This window comes from Nothoprocta perdicaria, unplaced genomic scaffold, assembly GCF_003342845.1.
Source record: "Nothoprocta perdicaria isolate Ctin4 unplaced genomic scaffold, notPer1 scaffold_32, whole genome shotgun sequence".
NCBI classification, from domain to species: Eukaryota; Metazoa; Chordata; class Aves; order Tinamiformes; family Tinamidae; genus Nothoprocta; species Nothoprocta perdicaria.
Genome location: NW_020455555.1, coordinates 2,142,849 through 2,164,143, shown reverse-complemented (window position 1 = coordinate 2,164,143; position 21,295 = coordinate 2,142,849). Strand labels below are relative to the sequence as shown.

The window sequence follows — 21,295 nt, the reverse complement described above, 5'->3', positions numbered from 1 at the left end:
CTGGCCGCGGCTGCTCCGCCGATCCGCCGCCTGCGGCCGCCGCTCGCCCCTGTGCTCGGCTGCTCCGGCCGCTCCCGCGCGGCAGCGGCGGGCTCGGGCGCAGGCCTAGGGCCCCCGGCGCCGCCTCCTCCGGCGCCGCCTCCTCCGCGCCGGGATTAGCGCCGCGCTCGGCACCGGGCCGGGGCCGGGGCCCGCGACCATCTCTCCGCCATTTGCGCCGCTCCTTCCGTCACTGCGCGGCCCGCACCGGCCGCCGCCCGCAGCCAATCGCGCCCTGCCTTACTGAAGGGGCGGCCGCGCATGCGCCCGCCCCGCCGCCGCCAGCGCCGCGCCCGCCCCGCGCGGTGCTTCACGGGAGTTGTAGTCCTCTCCCCCCTCCGCCTTGGCCCCCACCCCTAAAAACACGACTTTTCCCTCATTTGTTGCCGCCGTCGTCCCCACTGCCGCACCTTAGTGCTTCCAACAGGCACGCGGGAGTGCTCTTCCCTAACAGCCCATAACAGCTCTTGCTTAACTGCAGCCTCCTGCCTCCCCAGCACCCAGAGGCACCACCAGCCCCGATGAACATTCCTGTTTTGCAGCTACGCAGGGGCTCGCTTGAGCCTTAGGAACAAACACAGAGCTGCGCAGGTCCCAGCCCCATCCCGCTGCAGGGTTCCCAAGGCCCAGCTGCTCCCGGAGGGCACGGGGAGGCCAGGGGCACACAGCAGCAGCAGCTCGCAGGCCTGCAGGAGGAAGTGCAGGCCGCACGCACCACGCAGCAACAGCAGCTCTGCCCTGGGCACCCAACTGCGGGAATGTGGCCCGAGGGAGGCGCCGAACCCAGCAAACTCCCAGGATATCGCTTCTAAAAGCGGTGGGAAACAGGATTTTTAGAGCATGAGCCGCTGCTGCTGGGGATACCTCATCATCAGCAGCAGTGTGGGAGGTTGTGCAGCAGGATGAAGGTCTCGGGCCAGCAGCAGTTTGCCCCAAAGCCCCACCATGCTCCATGTCCCCAGCAGCATTTCCAGCTCTGTGGCATCCCCACATACAGCAACACAAAGCACCACAGGCTCCCAGTCATGAACAGATGTCACACAACTCAGAGGGCAAGTTTAACCTAACACAGGTGCCAACAACCCTATTTCAGGTATCCACAAAAGGCTATAAGGCTAGTAAAACTTGTTACCTACTTGAAAGATAACTTTTGTGTGTTTAGGAACAGAAGAAATGGACCATTTATTTTCACAACCATCTTACTCTAGATACTTTTGGAATTTTTACATCAAACAACTTACTAAGTTGACAAAAAAATACGTAAAGCTTCACTATTTCTATTTTATCTAGCTTACCTCAAATATGCAAGCACCAACACAGAGCAAATATATGCCAAATCCCAGCTACTCTTCACAGTAGGAAAGTTCAATTCTTCTAAAGGAAAGAATTTAGCAGGCATCTTGCATCTTTCGTAGAATTCTGTTGATAGCTGCCATCTCTCCCTACAAAAACACAAAGACACAAAACATGCTGCATTTGTCCCCATAACGAAAGACATGAGGGAGCCATCTTAAGTCTTCATGCTTCATCTCCCACAGCTTTCCTAACACATGCTGTACTTCCCCCTGCCCCCCAAACTCGCACCATTACTAGCAATAATAAAGTCAGAAAGCACTGAAAATAAACTTAAAAACTCCACAGCTCAAATGCCTCAAGACTAGCAATAAAAAGTGTAACACAGAAGGAACAAGCAAGAATGACAGAACAGTCATTCAGACATACCACATCCTGACACCTGCCGAGCTCTCCCACTTCTGCTTTTCACCTTCTGAGACCCCTGTCGTGGTACCACACAGACTTGCCAAAACAAAGCCCAGCCAAAGATGCAGCCCTAGGAGGATTCAATGTTTCCACAGACATTGCATTTCACCTTAAAGTATGTTTCAACTAAGATTTTCCTCCAAAAGGAAATGGGGGCCACACAGTAGGAAAATGGAAAATCTCCCACTTGGCAGATACTTAGCAGTAAGATGAAGACAGCAGCGTCCTTCTAGAAGATGTCTAGATGATTTTTCAGCATTTGGCCAAAACTAGCATTGTACACAGTTAGGCTGCCAGATTTTGGTAAGAACCAGGACAGTAAATATCCTTTACATGAAGTGTCTGAACTAACAGCATAGTGCATTCATCCTCCCTGCTCTCCCCGTTACTCCTAACATTCAGACCTCTCCCCTCAGGACCATGAAACCCACTGAGCCCTCAATCCACTTGTCCGCCTTCTCTTCACACTTCTGTCTCTGCCTAGACACTGCCTCCCGCATTCCCTCCGGTTCCCAATGATCCTTCCTTCCAGGAGGAAAGGGATGGGGAAGATGATGTCCTGCTGCTCTTGCATCAGTGACAGCTGCTGCAGAGCTTTCATGTCCCAATTAGTGCCACTTAAAATGTTAAAACATTTCACTGCATTTTGCTGCTTCTTTGCAAAATGTCAGTCTCCTCCTGTTCCTGGCCTTCAGGAGGTGTCACCCAGTATGCCTGGGTGACAGCACAAGGGTTTGCCATTTGCTTCACTGAGGGTGGAATTTTCCCCCTGCTATTTGCATAGCAAAGATGAAAGGAGAGAAAATAGATGCATTAAGCACCTAATTACCATGTTTTAGTGAACCTCCCTGAAACAGCTCTGAAGACAGCTATTTATACATTAGTATCACTGCTAATACCTGGTGGAAGAAGTTCAGCCACAGCAGTAGCCTGGGAGCGGGTGGAAAACACTCGCACTGCGCTGACACCCCCAGCAGCGGATCAGAGCCGACTGTAAAGCACAACTTACAGGGGAGAGAAGGGAGGGGCATGCAGCTCAGTTTGTAAGCAAGTGTGACTTCTGTCAGGAAGGCAGCTTTTCTTAGTAAGGTGCTTCACCTGAGTAGCAACACACAATATATTGCTTGTTTCCTCATGCTGAACCCTGAGAAGACAGACCATGAAGGAATTCAAAAGGGGAAGCTTGATACAGTGGTAGACTTTTTCTCTAACAGTACTTGTATCATACCATAGCTTTCCCATCATGGGAGGTGGCCAAGAGCCAGCATTAAGTTTAACAACCGAAAGATTAAACAAGAAAGTGGAACAAAAGAAGGGTTACAGGAGCACAGCGAGGGGCTGTCTGCTGTGATAGAAGAGTTCCCTGGGTAAGGGCACTAATGAATGAGACAGAGGCAGCCACAGAAGAGGGTTGAGCCGCTCCACCTCTCCCCAGCCCGCACACCCATCTGTTGCAATCATGCAGGAGGCTGCATCATCTCTGCCATGTAAAAACCTCTGGAAATACTAGTTCTACTCGACAAGCCAACAGCAGTCACTCACCTACGGCTAAATTCTCACTGTTTGTTCCAGGCCATTTTTTCCCCTAGGTGCTCAGCCTGCAAATCTACTGGAAAAACCCGTGGTGAGATACTAGTGGGAAATGCACGGAGTAGCTGTGACCTTGTTATAATTTGTCAAGATCAGAACTTGATTGTGCTGTGGAGTTTCTCCGCCAGCTACATAGGATCAACTGCCAGTGCCTTTTCCCACAAATATTTTACAAAGTGCCACGGTGTTTCAAGAAAAAATTTTTTTAAAAATCCAACTCCATCCAACTCCTTTGCAGTGAGGATACAGTCTACTTCAGAAGCGATCTTTTGATCTTTCAAGGTAAAGGAAGTTTGGGCTCTTTGGTAAGGTGAAGTATACATTGTTTTGCTCTGGGGCAAAAGGGGGTTGAGTCTCTCCAACACCTGAGATCTGCTGCAGATCAGAGGGCTGAATTCACACCAACCTTCCCCTCCCTCTGAGCTCACTTGGAGGGCTTGTTGGTGTGTGTTACTGTTGAGTGCTGAACCTCTATCTGCCATCACAACAGCAGCCCTTAATGCAGGCTACCAAAATTTACTGACAAAACATCTGCTGGGGAGCAAAAAAAAAACTAACAAGTAACTGAAGTTTTAAACTTTCTCACTGATAAAGACTTTTTTTGGGTGGGACTCTCACTGTCCTGTTCTATTCCTCCTCCAGCAGAAGGGAACCAGCCCTTCTGTTTATTTTTCTGACCTACTTCTTGCAACAGTTAAAAAGTGCCTATGCGACCCAAACTAATGCATACATTCCTTTGGCCTCTTCATGTTCATCAAGTTTGTATGGCTCTTTATATACAGACCCTATAACAACTCAGCCTCCTTTGAATTTTTACAGGATTGGTTTTTACCTTAGTATTTTCCAAGTTCTTATTTCTATATTTTAGAAAGAGCCAGTCTCAGCCAGTAATTACGCATTTCTACAGCAGTTACAAACCATTAAGCCATAGAAGAACCAGGTTGAAGAGCTACTCCACTGCACTGATGATACCAAGAACAGCAACAAACTACAACTAGAAAAGCAAATCCATGCTCAGCTGAAATCCTGTAGCACCAAGAAAGACTACTTTCCACGATGTTTCTCCAGGCCATATGGCAAACTAATGTACTAACAAATTAAGCTGATAAAATGAAAATTAAATAAAAAATTGCATCTAGATTTTCTCGAGAAGCAGCAGGTAGCAAAAGAGCAGCTAGAGGCTTCATTAGTTCCCTGCCAGAGCGCAGCCCTAAACACTTTACCCTCCCCTGGACTCAAACCACTGTGCAGCACATTGTGTAAGAGCCAGCCAGGCCGGGTCCCCGTGTGCAGCAGGGCTCGCTCCGCAGCGTCCCCTGCCCTGCGCCAGGGCCAAAGATCAGCCCCACGCGCAGCCGAGGAGCACGCCGGCCGCCGCTGAGTGGGTGTTGCAGGAGCCTATTTGCACAAGATAGCAAAGGCTAAAAACCAACCTGCGTATTGATCACTTCTTTAGGCATACCAAGCAAAGCAGGAGACGTTCAAGAACCACAGGACAGTGCATTTAGTGTCAGAGACTAGGTTATTATCCTAATACATTTGCCTGCAACAGCCTCCTAATGCTCTGTTTCCTAGTGGATGTTTAATCTTAAACTTCTGAGATAAACACTCATTGTTGTATGTACAGCCATTTCTTTGTAAAGAAATTGGAAAAAGGAATTGATACAAGAGTTGAGCCTTAAAGTAAGTCTTCTTTAAGCCAAAATGCCTCTCTAGAGGTCTTAATAAAGAATAAGCCTTTTACCATGTCTGTTTAGTAACACAAACCTAACTCCTTTTTTCTTTGTCTTTTGATGTACAATATCAAACAGTTGGAACATATCATAGGGGTTGGTCTGATGCTTTTTTGCACCCTCCAGACAGCAAATACCTGACAGCTTATTAAAAACAAAATACCTTTGCTGATCTCCTATCTAACAACCCTGTGGCAGTGAAGGACCACATTTCATCAAAGCAAAAAAAAATCCCTTCCTGCTCTCCAGCTCAGTCTTAGGCAGTCTCTTTCAGCACTGCTCCATTTCTAAAAATACAGTCTAGCACGTGAGACTCCAATCTTTAGAGAAACAGCTCTGTAACGGAGTATTCCTGCATAAAACTAATGATAGAGACAATTATCTAGATTACTTCTGAGGTCTACTACTACTTATATTTACTGCAATTTACTTTTAAGATGGCAGAAGAAAAACGTGGACACCAGAGTAAGAACAGGGTGCTGATTCCCAGAAGCAGGTAGGCACAGACCCCACAGGGGAGTTGCTGTGCAACTTTCAGCGCAGGGGCCAAGGATTTTGACAACTTGGGTCTTTTGCCTGTATTTCCCCTGACCCGCCAGCCAAGGGGACAGGCCTTGCCTAACCAGCTTCATCTTTGCATCAGCTGATCACTTTGGTCAATAGCAGCTTGGACCTGAGTCAGGCATCCTACAGAGGGGAAAAAACATATCAAAGTTCTTGCCCAATCCACTTAATTATCCATCAATAATTACCAGTAACTGAAATAGGAAAAAAACATACTTGAGAAAGCATTGGTTTCAGCTCTTTGTTTTTACTGGATACATGTCAACATGAGTAAATACCAAGTGCTGCTCTCTAATCAAGGGAAGATTAAGTGGAAAAGAACCTTTTTAAGTAATAACAGGTCTCTGCTGGACTCCAGTGACACCTACTGGTAAGTAACAAGGTGACCAAGCAGTTCTTGCAGACACACTGACATTAATGCACACACCAGCCCTAACTAATAGTTATTCTGGCAGCTCAAGCCAACACACACATGCAGTTTGGTAGTGCAGTATTTTGCAAACTACTGGGCCTTGCACTGCTATCGCTCTGAGGATACTGTCAAGCCAGACTACACTCTTGGTAGCCAGAAATGGGAAGAGCCTCCAGAATTTTTGGCTTACTAGAGCACACTGGGCCATTTCTCCATTTAACTAATTCATTAACATTGCATTTGTTTTGGCATAATTCCCAACGTTTAAATCTCATCCCCAATAGCTCCACGGGCTGCAAAGGCTTTTGCCTGGCAGGTGCCTGCTCTGAGTATTGCTGCACAGTTGCGTTGCACAAGTACTAGCCTTACAGTTCACAGAAACATTTCTCAACAGGGAGATTCTGCCAGCTCTTACGAAAGAAGAAATGCCAATGTTTCCACTAAAAGACAGTTGGGATTAGTTTTTCCCAGCTTCTGTTTTGTGTCTTTCTCTTCTGTTAGCTAATACAAAGCTCAACTTTCTCATGCTCTTACTGTGAAATCTGATGATGAGGTCCAGAAAGCTCCCGAAAGATCTTATTTAAAGAGAGAGAACACTTGCCAACCTTTCCCATCTCCAGGGACAGGATTCAGCTAAGGTTTTCCCAATAGCCTTTGAGCAAAGAGTAAAATGAGTTTGTCTTCGTAATATGGTAGAAACAAGTACAGTGTTTACATTTTATGCTCTTCTGATCAGATAATGCAAACAAACTATCCAATTTTCTTTAAGGTCTTGAAACATTTTGTTTAGAAAACGGAAATATTGCACAAACACAACATGCATTCAGAGATACAGCAGCTGGAACATGCAGGATCAACTGAGCAAGAGCAGTGCTGACACCGTGCAGCACGTCACAGCCTGTGTGCCCTGACAGTAGCTGGAGAGACAAGAGCTACTCCAGTTTGTGGGCAGGAGCGCTTAAGGAAACTTGTCGTTGAGGGCTCTGTTCTGAAGTTGACAGCAACACAACATGTGCCAGATTTTCAAAGCAGCCTTGCCAGCCATCTGGTAATAAATTCTGTTTTGATAGAGGTCTATTCTACCTACACTCTGAGGACACTGTGCCCTTACTGCCTCTGGCAGGCTTAGAACCACCTGTTTTGCCTTCCCAAGCCTACAGACACTTTCACACATTGCTGAACAAGGTCAAATGCACCAAATGAATTTTTTGAGTTTCCTTTCCTTAATGCAGATCCCTCCCTCAAAGGAACTGAAACTTCCTGGCCTAAAGTAATAACATCTCCCAGTGTCCAGAGCAAACTCTCCCACAAAAGCAGAACTACTGCTTGGAAGGGTATGAGGAACACACAGTGCTCACAACCCAGCAGCCCAAATGTGTATGGCTCTTGAATACACACCTACAGAGGCCCCTTGTGTATTGCTGCTTAAACACTGCTCCTGACCAAGAGAACACAGCTGACGCAGATCTGCACAGACAAGAACATTTTCCTAGGTTATGGAAAGAGCAGAGCCAGATGTAAGGCAGATAGTTCTGTGGTAGAACATTTGCCAAAGAGATCCTGCTGCCAGTACTTGATAATAAATTCTTCTAGACATTGAAAAGAGTAATTTCTAAAGGAAGTAGACATTTTTACATGTCAACATTTATAAACCCGTCAAGTGAGAGTTTAATATTGGCTTTATAAACCTGTGGAACTGGCATACACACTTAGCATGAAATTATGTTGGAAAAATAGCAGTATGTTGCAGCCTGAAGATCTAGTGAAGAGAACATGCTTTGCTCTTTGACTCGCATGCACAGCCCTCTGCACAGCAGAGCCATGCAGAAGGCTGCAGGAATCAAGGGCTTCTGTAGCTCCTCAGATGTCACTCCCCTATTTCTTGCATTCAGGTCTAGGGTCAACTTGCCTCAGGTACAGAGTGTCAGTCACACTGAAACAAAGTGGTCATGGTGACAAACCAACAGGAGACACATACAAGCAACATGCCTATAAAAAACAGGTTACATAAATTTATAACTTGACTAAACACTCAAAAAAATAGAATGTAATTACCATATCAGGAAATAACTTTCTTCTAATTAGATGTTAATTCATCCCCATGTGGGGGTATAATACTTAAAGTAAGGATAATCCATTCATTCCTTTGCCAAGGATAAAGGAAAGGCTTTTCCTGGTGATTGAGGGAAGTCTCAGTCATCTGTTTAAAATTTCCATTTAAAATAATTTATTGTTTCTCACTGTTTAAAAAATCCAAACCAAAAGGCATCTTCTGTGCAAAGCGAAGCAGCACCGTCCTCCTGAGGCTGCAGGCAGAGGCAGATTTGTCACCGCAGCTGCAGAACAGAGTCACCAGCCCACCCTGCTCTAGGGCTGCTACTCAGAGGCAGTAGGGCAGCAATGAAAGGAGATGACGACAGTTGCACAGCGGTTTTGCTACTCCAGCAAGACAGGAGCAACTTCAGATAAAGACACCAGAATCCTGCACGGATTGCAGTGAGGCAGATGCATACAAGTACACTGGGAAGAAAAAAGCCCATGTGGAAGATCCAGTCAGTACAACATTTATGAAGACTCTTCCTCATTTCTGGACACTTTCAGTGCCACGGCACTCACACTCCAATAATCTTCACCGTGGCTGAGCTGCAGACACTGAGAGCTGCAGGTAGTGCAGCACAGAGGAGCCCCGCACCCCAGGGGAGCACAGCCACCAGTCTGTCCCCAGGGCTCTGCCCAGGCAGGGGTCTCCACATCACCTTCTGTCTGAGAACACCACAGATCAAACGGCTGAGCTGCAAACCAACATACTGGCATTTTGCAACAGGGTCTGCCTGTGGACTCAGCTGGAATAGAAAGAGCAGCTCTGACTGCATATACAGGAACTTTCCACCACAGGGACAGGCAGGGGCACAGGTTGCCCAAAGGGGCTGCACATTTTGCAGCTTGGGAGGTTTTCAAGCCCACCCTGAGCAGTTAACTCAGAGCTGACCTTGCTTTGAGACTCTGTCTCCTGCTCTCTTGGACAAGAGACTTCCTGAGGTCATTGACTGTTTTGCAATGCTGTGATAAGCTCCATATGCAAATAAGCACCAAGTGATCCATATTTCTCTTGAAAATAGCATATATACTAGGAACTACACATTAATATGTTACCTTTAGCTCTCCATAGTAATAGCTGCCTCAATTAGAGCCCACAGAATATCTTAGTTTCTGTAAAACCAACACTGGGTACGTTTGGATGACTGCAGAAAATACAGGTCTTAGCACCTGGCTAAATATTCAGATCAAGAGCAAAGTGTGCTGTGAAACACATCATCTTTGCAGCACCCCCAGACAGGCAATAGGATTGTTAGCGGTTCAGAGGTACCTGCACTGCTTTTGTTCTGCCACCAGCTAACAATAGCAGACCCTGCTCTGTGTTTTTAATGGTCTTCAAAACTAAGCTTGGTAAAAAGCAGTTCATTTAATAGATAGCAGGAAGATCATAATCAGGATTACCCATGCTGATACATGAACACTCTGATTTAGATAAAAGCAGAGACATGGCAGGGCTGAGAAAACAAGCTTTTGCAGTGGCATCTGTCACCATCGAGTCATCAGAGCTTTGCAGTGCACTCTTGCTTTAAGAGATGCTCAGCAACCCCAAGTACATGTATGCTGTATGAAGCTCAGCTCCTGTTGATTTGTAGCACTTGCCCGTCTTTCATGCTAAGCTCCAGGAATCAAGACAGGTCTGTTGTTTTCTAGGGCACAGGAAAGTTTGAAGTGCTAGGCATGCCTCATAATAGCCTTGATCCAAACAGAATTACCTTTAGAGTGATAAAGGAAACTGTTTCCTTGATCATAAATGTAGTTTTCTCTGTTTACATCTTAAGACTTCTTTCCATAGTACCCATTCTGCCCCACAGACAGGAACCTGTGGTCTGAGCAGCCCCGTTCAAGCTGGCTCTGCACCAGCAGAAGGCTGCAGGAACCAGGCTTGTCCTGTGGCCCTGCAGCTAGTGGCCAGTGTGGGCAGACGACAGCAAACCCGTGACTCCAGGCTCACATCCACCTGCAGGAAATGGACTGGAGAAGGTCAGGCAAGCACCAATTGAGCTTCCTCTCTACTCAGACACATTACATTCAACATTCACTGTGCTGCTCATCAGTAAGGTATGAGTCAGGGGATACCAGCACATTTCTTCCAAGGAAACTGGAACTGAATAATCAGATCTTTTCACTGACAAGGCAATGAGCCAAGAGCCAGCCTGCAAGGGAACAGATCTCTTCAACAAGACATTAAGGAGGACAGCTCTGCACTTCTGATCATAGCTATCTGCTTGTTCACGCACTTGATTCTCCGCTTAGGGTGGCAGCTAATTAGCTTACAGAACAGATCAGAAGTTACACTTCAAACCTGCTTGGAGGATGCTCATTCAGTTCCATTTAGAAATGCTTTTCTTACACTCAGCCTAAGCTTACTCTGAAGCCAAAATGAACTGTTAGCACATTACCATAACAATGCTTGCACCACATGAGACTGAAGGTCCAGCTAACCCAGTATCATGCCTTCTGTCTCCTGAACAGCCCCAAAGCAGGGCCAGCACACAGCAACCTCAAACAACTATATGAGCACACCAGGCCCTGCACCTCCCTGCTCCTCCCCACAGCACTGGGCTGGCCGGGCCCAAGGAAGCAGTGCTGAGCCTAGGCTGCAACATCAGGTCAGACTTTGTGAGCTCTCAGTAGCTCATCTGGCTTCCTCTGCTTTGCTCAGGAGCTGCATTTGAGGTCAGGCCCCCACATTAGGCCTTTGCCAGAGCAAGGGGTCTTGCTGATCCCAACTCAGCCTTCCCATTTAACAGTCCCGCTAGGACCTGCCTCATCACGATGGACCTGCGATCCCAGGGCTGCCCTGGTTACCCTGCGCTCATCTTGCAGAGCTGCTGGCAGAGCAGCCCCCATTTGCTGGGCTCTTTTGGGCAAAACAGGAACCAGATTCTACCTGGGATCTGCTCAGCAGTTCAGCAATAGCTTGGCTGAGCTGCTAAGCCCTTGCTGAATGCAAGTCCCTCTCCAGGTTCCAGAGAGGGCTTCCAGTGCAAATTCACACACATTTAGGTACAGGATGATTTAGGACAACTGGCCCATAAATGCAAGAATGAAAGTGTAAACAGGTAAAAAGCTGCTCTGCTTTTTTTCTTTAGATGTGTACAAGTTGGAAACCCTGCCACATCCCTCTAGCAGCTTATACTAGAAGACAGATTTTCAGTAATCAGCAGGAAACAGTTAGCAGTGAAGGCAATGATATTCACACAGAGCAATTTACCATCAGGCATCTGTCTCTACATGAATTAGTGTTTTCCTTAATTATGTGTCATAGGAAATCCCAAGATTCACAGCTGTCCCTGTCAGTTAATATTAACTACAGGCTTAGAAAACACTATAAAAAGAATAGGAATTGCCTCCTGCAGAGGCAACAGCCTTTAAAAGCAATGCAAATACAGCTGGACAGGGCACTGCTGGATTCACACTACTGCTCCCCCTTCTGCTCTGGGGTCTATGAACACTCCATGCAACACAATTATATATATAATATTGTATTCTGTTAACTCACAGCCTCTGTGCAGAACAAAGGCACAATCACGGATAGGAAAGCAGGTAAAAGTAGCAAGTCTAGAGAACTATGGGTGACCAATGCTCACCACTTCATACCTAACACTTTCCCTGAGGAGATACAATCACAAACAGGATGTGGTGCTACAGAGAGACAATATCCAGGTACCTGCCCAGGGTCAGGAGCAGAAAGCAGACAAGTTGCCAGACACTGCAACTTCTGACAGGGGCTGCAGGCTCCCTCACCAGGCAGGCGCAGCATCTTCATGAAGCAGCAGCTACAGACAAGAGGTCACCGCCAGCCCGCAGACACCAGTGTCTGTGCACGCATCACAGCTGTAACCTCACACACAGGGGCTCCAAGCCAGCAGGGCAGACACCCTTCTCCAGCCTCTCCTCATCATCACTTCAGTCCACATCACCCGCTCCCCGGGCATTTCACACTCACATTCATCACCTTTCCACATTCCTTCTCCTCCTTTCCTACTTCTATTTTCCATCTTGCCTCCCCCCAATACGTTTAAGAGGAAAAAGAATCCTTCTAGAGGGGACAGCACAACAAATGCAGTTTCCTCATCACTGTATTTAACTTTCATCCAACTAGATCTACTGGCTTGCCAGAAAAAAATGAAAACAGCCCAGGCTTTTCTGAAACACTGAAGTCCAGTTCTTTTTTCTGAGGGGAAAGAAAGTACAGCTAAATGAATTAGACTAAGGTTTTTGCTCCTTCTTTATAGTTGAATCTCTAGCAGCAAAAGACTACCCTTCCCACTGCAGGGTGTATTTCTTGGCTTAAATTAAGCTTGGCTTAAGTTAAGCCAAGAATTCACATCAATCTTACACCTTCCTACCAAGGACCCTCAGGAAGGCATTCATTTAAATGTTACTTGATACTTTTATAAAACACATTGGTGTTAAACAAATTTCTTTCTGCTTTTTACAGCCAGCAAGATCCCACAAGCATCTTTCAGGAAAGAAGTAATTAGGTTTCAAAAGGAAGCAAACTCAGTTCTTTTCTACATAATTGTATCTACAGTCACTTCCTTATAAATACAGATGTGCTGCATTTTGCCATGACAAATCCAAATATCTCAATTCTACAGCTTATTCTCAACCTTCTCAATTCTACAGTCCATGACTTGGAAAGTCACCAAGTGGCTCCTGACCCAATAAACTAACAGCTCCAAATGTCACTGGAAATGACTTCAACACAGTAGGGTTCCATGGCTCCATTTCTCAGGCCAGTGTTCATACAATTTATTCTTTAAACAGGCCTCAGCATGCCAGAAGATTATAGATTCCATTGTGTGTGAACTTATATAAAATGCTATGTTAATTTACTATTTACTTGATAGCTTGCAACACATCAGTAATTAACAGTGAGCATTTAAGATGTGAATGAACCTAGAGGTATTTCTACATTGGGTAAAAAAAATCCAACTTAATTCCCAGATTATGACCCCTTAATTGGTATTTTACTGTTCCTTCTTTTTTTAATTCTCCTTCCTATCCTCCTCCTTGGATGAGAACTCAACACAACAAAGCAGGGACTGATGTTTTATCCTAGAAGAGGACAAAGTTGCATGCCCGTACGCGACAGCCTCCTCTCTGCCAGTGCAGGGTCATCATTGGTGGCGCTGCTTTGGCACTTGTACCCACAGGTGCCCACCCTGCCACGGAGCCCGCGCTGCCCCCAGCCTCGCCCAGCATTTCCACACTCCCTTCCCGGCTCCCCACGCAGGGTCTGCCCAGCCGCTCTCACGGGCACAGGCCCGTGGCCCTGAGGCACGAGGGGCAGCAGACACAGGACAGCAGCAGCAGTGCTTCCCACAGAGGGATGACACAGTAAAGCCTGCCAGGGCCAGGGGACCAGCCACTTACCAACCACAGCACTGCCTCCCCAACTGCAGCACCAAGGGCTGCTCTCACCCAGAGGTGCAGAAAGGCTCTGAGGAGACCAGCAGCACAAACCTAACACCCAGAGCAATGACTCTCTGGGGTAGCATTCGTCTAATGCACAAAGCAGGACTGGTGATTTATGTTGAACATAATTTCTTATGCCCAAGGCTCTGAAGTTAGCTGCAATGTAAGGAGCACACAGTGCACTGGGAAAAGAACAGCTCCATGGGGGGGCAAAAGTGAATTCACTTCCCAACCCCTCTGCTAGGGCAAGGGAGAGGCTGTGGGGGCAATAAGGCTGTGGGAACAGTAGCATTTCCACTCAGTGCTAACACTATTCAGCACAAACTATTTCCACACCTACGGATAGGCTTTCAAGTTCAAGACCCATTTGTGCCCTCTTACAATCCCTGATGCCATCTAATTATTACACAGTCTCCACTAGATAGTACCTGAGCTTGCCTGTGCTATAAAATTCCTTCTGCAGCGCTCCCAGAACGTGTCTTTTGGGCAGTGGGAAGCATTGCACTCAAGAGAAGGCTGCTGCTGCTTTCCTTTCCATGGTAGTTTGTCTTACAGGAAGAGCAGCTGGCCTGGCAGGGCTCCCTCATGGAGCACAACAGGATCTTACGGCTACAACAGGAGTAGTCACTTCCAAGTTACGGTCCATAATGCTTCATGATGCTTTTCACACACATTCTGCCTGGCTTATCTTGACAAGAAATTCAATTACACAGCACACCAGCACCACACACATTGCCCTATTACTATTTTACTACTAGAACTTGACAGCAAGGGCTGCCTCAAAAACCCAAGTAGAAGTCTTGGCAAAAACAATTACTCTGTMTTTGCTTTCAGAAGCAGTAAAAAAAGCAACTCCACCTACTCTCTATCTCTTGTACAACAGAAAGAAAAATTATTTATAGTTTGATAGGCCTGTCCAAATGAGAGAGGACAGAGCTGCAGCCCTGCTATCTTTTATGCTCAGTGTCCATCAGATTCGCTCCTCTGCTGCACTCTCAGTTTCCTGAGCTCACTGCAAAGCTGCATATTTGCTCTTGGCAGCCCCAGGCAAGGGCACCTGGCCATAAAAAAGGAAGAACCTTGCCTTTAAAACACAATATTAGCACCTATACCTTCCAGAAGCTGTATTAGGAGAAATCATCACATAAAATAAACTGCAGCCAAGGTCTGAGGGGCAGTAAAAGAAAACAAGCACAGGGATTTCTGTGAGCAGGGCTGCATCAGCAATAGCAGCATTAAGGGCAACATTTACATCGAACACAACTACAACAACTGAARAGGCTTGAGGTTCAGTTTCAAGCAATATCACTTCAATGGTAGCTAAATGCTACTGTGTCAGCAAGAACCACTTCACCCAAAGAGACAGACATGGAAGTGGTAACATAACAGCCATGGGTCCCCTCCTACAGTGTCTGAAAACAGAAACTGCAACCAAGCTCAGCTAAGGATCAAAATTATGAAGCACATTCTTGGTGCTAAAGTACAAGAAGATAAGCTAGGAAATCAAGCCACATGGTATGCACCRGGAATTACTAGAATGATCCACAGAGATGAAACATACCAAATAATAAGCTAGGAAAAAACTTACAGGTCAGGAGCCAAACAAAAAGCACCACCTCCCCCTGCCGCCACAGTTCAGCTGAAAAGCAGCCCTCCCACAACACCTCTTACAGAAAGAGCAAAGGCCAAAGGCTCGGCTTAAATAGAGCTCCTGGCCTATCAGTGCAGGGCAGTGGTGGCTGCCCCAGGTGAGGCTGATCAGGGCCATTAAGGCCTATTAGTCACTCAGGGCCCTGACACATTTAATTTACTTTAATCAAAAAGGCAATACAGTCCTTCAGAGGATCCACAAGTTCACAAACACTGTACTTATGCAATCCAAAGATATTTTGGAAGAACTGTACCATATCAAATAGATATCTTAGGACCACATAGATCCCACTGCTTTACAACTGAATTTTCAAATGATTATTGGTCCAGCTGGTACCAAGCATGACTTATGCTCCTCCAACGTGCAATYACGTTCCTCTCAGCACTGTGACAGCCCACAGCATTTGCCCTGGCCATGCTCACTTGCAGTCATTCAGCTCCCTGCCTAGGAAACGGCAGGCGCGCTGCAGTACGTTCCTTGGATCGGTGTAGCCAGCGCTCCTCCCCTCCAACTGYTATTTTAAGGAATATCCCAAAGGGCCTTATTGAACATACTATCTATATGCTCTCCTCAGGTCACGATCTTCAAAATGTCTCAGACACACGGACATCCAAGAGCAAGTGACTTTTGAGAAACCTGACTCCTATCCCTATTTGCTTTATTATTTTTTTTTTAGTCTGCCTATTCTATATATTATGCAAAAGACAAAGCAGCTARCAAAAGAAGCTACGGAACATGAGTGCATTGTTGTGCTCAGGAGGGTTAGCACTGCTGAAAAGCACCGCTCAGCAGGAGTGRTTAGTGTGGAAGAAGGTCTGTACTCATGTGTCTGTTCCGCTTCCAGGATCCAACCCAGCATCACTGTGTGGTGCTCTTTGGGCAGTGCTGGCAGACTCTGCGTTCTCCCAGATTCAGAGAACTCCTGCTCTGTTGATAAACTGAGTGGAAAGATGAACAGCTTTACGTGTATTTGACCTGACGTCCTGTGAAAGTCTAGCTTATAAGGAGCAAAAGAGAAGCTGAGAACAACTCAAACATCACTCAGTTTCAGAAATTGAAGAGAAACTGTGGTGACTTTAAATGCAACAGGAGGAACAGTCAGGAATAGAATTCAAGTATGCGTGACTAGGCTATAATTCTGAAAGACCAAAAAAACACAGTAGAAAAAAAAAAAAGTCACATTGTAGGTGTGAGCCAGCTACTCTTAATTTAAGCAGGAGTGCCCTCCTAGTGTCAGCACCCTGAGTGACTAACAGTCCTTAATGGTCCTGACCAGCCTCACCTGCCCATGGGCCTGGGAGCTCTACTTAAGCTCAAGCCTAGGCAGGTGCTTTTTTTCCTTCCCATYTCTGCTGTGAGTTTGTTGGGTTATCCAAGGTGTGTTTTGTTTGTTGGGGTTTAGTGCTGTAAATTGATTTCATAGCTTGATTGTAGGTTCATCTTGTAAGGATTGGGTTACGTTTGATGTTGTTTTCTCTTACTGGAAGAGACTGTAAGTTGAATTCTTAGCTTGGTTTTCTCAGGGWGGGCTGGACCAAGGAGCTGAGGTCTTGGCTGACCCTACTGCTACCTCTGTCTCTGTCTATCTAGRGTGCTGGGGGCTGGAGCCCTGCTTGGTGAGGCTCTCTGCTGGCCCTGTTCCTGTGCCAGCCTTCCTCTCAATGGGGGAGCACAGTCCTTCCTGCCATGGAGCCTCTGCACCAGCTCAGTTTTGTCAGCTGAAACTAACAGTTTGAGTTTTTCCTTGCTTTTTATGCTTTTACATGAAGTGCACTAATTCTAAAGCATTTAATTAAAAAAGCTATGTTAATAAAGCTTTTTTAGATCTAAAAAGTTGTTACATGAGAAAGTAAAGGTTTGAATGATTGAGAGTGGTTATCTCTCTATTCCCATTATCTCTCTTCTTTATTGAAGACTCATTTAGGTGGCTATAGCCAAATTTTTTACACTGCTAATTGCATTATATTCATACAATACAGTCAGTTCTGTTGATAAGTGAGTAGAAAAATGAGACTATTTGTTTTCATAATTGTTACTTTAATCTGTATAAGAAATTGCTCTTGGAAGTTGCACTTGATTCTTGTAGGAAACTCAAATTGGAGTCRATGCTTATTGTATATATGAAAGATGATACAATAATACTATAAGTATTTTTTTTCTTTTTCACTTTTAAGTGATGAATGAAGAACCAACTTCATCTACCTTTTTCATTTGTAATATGCCCAGTATCTGGAATGATCCTTGGAGAATTTCAAAGACTGAAAGAGCCTTACCTGAGCTAACCACTAGCCTACAAAAGCAATGCGCCCAGCCCTAAGAGTTTGGAAAAAAGCACAAATTATTTGTTTTAATTCCCTCTTAAATGACAGGTGTTTAATAGGAACCACCAAAGCAATGTTCATGTTACCCTGTGTTGGTTCAATAAACTTAAAGTTGACTGCAGCAAACACATTGGAGAAATTGCTACTACCTGATTTCAAGTAAGATCCCTTGCAACAAAGCCTTGCTAAGAGAAGACTGTCTATGTTCACACTCAAGTTTTGATGAAATGGACAGAGTGCTTTCTCTTGTTCTAGGGCTGGTCTTGTGACAGTGCCAGGATCCTTGACAAACATCATCTGGCCCTTTGCTAACTGGAGTTTATGGTCAAAATGGGACAATGCTGTAATATGTTGTCATTGGAGAGAAACAACCAGCTGGGACTCTTGATGCTTACTGGGGACTAGAGCAATGCTAATCTGTGGAATGGCCCTAAGGGAAGGCATGTCATTCCCAGGTGAGAATCTTTAGAGGCTGAGTGCTTATGATATGCTCTCTTGATTAGTAATTCTTGTTTCAGATTTCTCTTTTCATGGTTCTCCTTATTAGAAGTGTTGGCTCATTCAGCTTTTTTTCTACTCATTAAGAAATGACTCTGCTATTTTCTTTCTCTTACCATAATCAATCTAATAGTTGGGCTAGGAAAGGCATGTGATATGTTACTGTGTGAGAAGAACTAAAATGTTCCCAGCTTCCCTAGAGACAAATGCTTTGAAGAAGTAACAAAACCATTATGTGTTATATTATTGATAATGAAGAAATAGGAAACTGCAGAGGATAAGGTGCAGAATAAGAGAATGATGGATGGCCAGGAGTTACTTCCAAAGACTGGTAAATGTTTCCTGGGGTGTCTTGATTAAAAGTTTTTTTTCTGTACTGAATTTTCATTTGAGGCTATCATCTTGCTGACAAACAGCAAAAGATACTGTCCTACAAGGTAACAAGTGGTTATCCTGTTGCAAAATGTGATAAAATAAGACACTGCTGTTTTGCTCTGTGATAAAATAGGTTATAACAATATTATGCCTTGTTCTTGTTTTGGTTTAAAAAAATTGTTATTCAAAAGGAAGAGTATTCAAAGAAATCAGATTTTGCCCTTTTTTCACACACATAGTCCCTCTTTCTTACACACTGACTCTAAAGCAGGTAATTGCTTATGAAACAGACAGGGCTCAGCTATAGGCAACTGTTAGTTCCCTGCATTATCTCAGGGAGCAGTTAATCTTGCTGTGATTGCTTTTGCTTGAACAATGGAATTGAATGAACAACACAAACCCATTTAATTGCTTGGTGTTCAACAGACTGTAAAATAGCCTGTGCAGTATGTTCAGTGCCATCACAACTTTAACTTAATGCCATTTGTTAAGAGCTAGATAAAAGAAAATACCTGCATTCTCTTTAAACAGAGCTATGTTGTTTTAAAATAAATTTGTAAATAACSACTTGAAAAATCTATTTAAAGCTGTCTTTATGAAATGGCTTCTATTTTGTTGCAGCATTTCAGGACTAGGCATGGACCTCTTTAGTTGCTGGTTACCTTCAGAGCAGGCACACGCCATTGCAAAGGATAATAATTAACCTGATATATGATAATGCAGRAACATGCAGTTATATGCCTTTGTGAGGAAAATATTTTTTTTCTTGGTTTTATTCTGTCATTCTTAAGAAATACAATGCCCTACAATATAGACTTCCTTCATGWGCTGATGAAATGTCCCCAGGTTTGTGCTAAACATTATAGTGAAAGTTTCTTAATGGCCTTGGTGCAAAGTTGGTGGGCTTGCTAGCCTGCTGGGGGTGCAGAGAAGTCCTGAACCCAAAATCAGAGTAGGTCTGTGACAGATGCAAAACTCTAAATTATTCTGATGAAGAACTGCTAGACTCACAGGGATTAGTCTGCTGCTGCTGAACTCTACCTCCTTACATAAAAATAGCTTGTTCTCATGGTTTGGTAATTTCTTACATAGCCCAGTGTTCTTCCCCAGGGAAAAGGTGATAGCAAAGTAGTGAGAAACAGGAATAAATGAAAAAGGGATAATGCTGGGAGACGGGGGGAGGAAGTGAAAAACAAAACCAACTGGAGAAGGATGATCTGAAGTAAGGGAAAGTAAACCTCCATAATGCATTAATTATGGCACAAGAGAAAAGCACAACTCAAACTATTTGAACTCTCAGCCTTTCATAGTATGTTATTTAGAAAAGCAATTCAGCACATGATTTGAGGGAATATTCTTGTGTTAACTTGATCTGTGGACTGTTTTCTTTGGGATTTAAGCTGCAAGAGTAACATGTTTTGAGCTGGCAGCTTGGTATGTTCAATATTATGTAAGCTGTTCTTATTCATATATGAACTCCTGGAAGAACACAGTTCTTGAACCCCCTGCCCCATGTCTACCATTATGGGGTTTAATGCATGTGCAGGGGTGGTTGGAGTCCTTATGATGGAATGTACCTCATATTTTCTGAATTTGTATCAGAGAATGCTTTAGTTCACTTCAGCAGACTAGAGCCAGACCTCCAGTTGAGTACTGTAAATTTATTCCTTAAGCATGGATAAATCACCAGCRTCTGTGTTAGTCCTAAGCTACCTAAAATCTCCATCAGTTGCAGGGTAGTATAGTAGAAACCATGCATGTATGTAAACCAAGGTCTGGGCCTTTGAAATAAAGGATAAAAAGTGCCGGTAGTTGTGACGGAAAAATGGTAAAATTATGAAATTGTAAAAGCACCTAGTTTCACAGGCCTTGGTGAGTTTTGCTCCTCTTCTCCCCTAGATCTTGCCACCTGATCAATCATTGTTTTTTTTTTGCAAAGGAGGCCTAGGACTGAGCGGTTCCTGTGCAGCAGAGGAGAAGGACACTCAGGAGGCAGCAGGCTGTTGAACAAGGCTTTCCTGTGAAGGAAGAACAATTTAAATCTCAACCATAACTCTGTAGTATCTCTCTTCTGTTAATCCAGTCAGTGTGATGCTGTACCCTGAACTTAAACAGTAGTCTACTGCCTCAATTATTAATTCTTTTTTCTTTGGACATGAAAATTATTTTTCCCTTTATGGAATAATATTGACAGTCCACTGCCAAACAGAAAGAGAAGGGGTAAATCAGTGAGTCTTTGATTTCTGTTAATGTTAACCTTGAGCATCTCTGYATAGCAATGCTTAGCTATGAAACACTGGAAGACTTGTTGCAGTCTTTGTGCATCTTTCTTYGTGGCTCCCTCCTGGCAATTGGGATTTAGTGACCCACTGCCAGAGGTGACTAGGGCCCTCTGAACCTGGGGCTGCATCAGCTCATTACCAGGAACATTGTCCTGGGAGGTGGATGGACGTAGCCCTTGCAGCCCTTGTCTCTCTTCCCCTTGTTAACCATTATCTTCCCAGCTTCTGGACATTGGAGCATGTAGGTGCCCAGCTCCTGCACAAACATCAGCTGTTGAGAGATGCTCGCCTAAAACCTTTCCGTCTCCAGGCGCAGGCACTTTTCAGGCTGCACTGAGAGCTGCACGCTCCAGAGCAATGCCTTTCAAAGCATGTGGTTTAAAATACCCGTTCTAATTGTCAGACATTTTAGGTTCTTAAAATGCCACAAAGATTCTTTACTGTCTAGTTTCTTTCCTATTCTAAATTAAGACAGCAGGGATAATCTGACAACCCTTTTCTTTCACCAGATAGATTGAATTCATATCAACATCAATGTGTAATATTAA

General features: G+C 44.9%; 1 protein-coding gene and 1 long non-coding RNA gene across 2 annotated transcripts in view; one reads left to right on the top strand and one right to left on the bottom strand.

Moving 5' to 3' along the window:
* Positions 1-15,252, bottom strand: part of WAPL (WAPL cohesin release factor) — a 71,713-nt gene extending 56,461 nt beyond the window's left edge. Inside the window, exons 1-2 of the mRNA XM_026043092.1 lie at positions 15,209-15,252; positions 1,335-1,481 (exon numbers count right to left, since the gene is read on the bottom strand). Coding sequence (XP_025898877.1) covers positions 1,335-1,438 — 104 coding nt within the window. The 5' untranslated portion in view covers positions 1,439-1,481; positions 15,209-15,252. The remainder of the gene's footprint in view (positions 1-1,334; positions 1,482-15,208) is intronic.
* A 1,350-nt stretch (positions 15,253-16,602) lies between these two features.
* LOC112950500 lies at positions 16,603-21,027 on the top strand. Its single transcript, XR_003250017.1, has 3 exons — positions 16,603-16,648; positions 17,848-18,047; positions 20,405-21,027. It is a non-coding gene; the product is annotated as an uncharacterized LOC112950500 (long non-coding RNA).
* Positions 21,028-21,295: the final 268 nt, after the last annotated feature.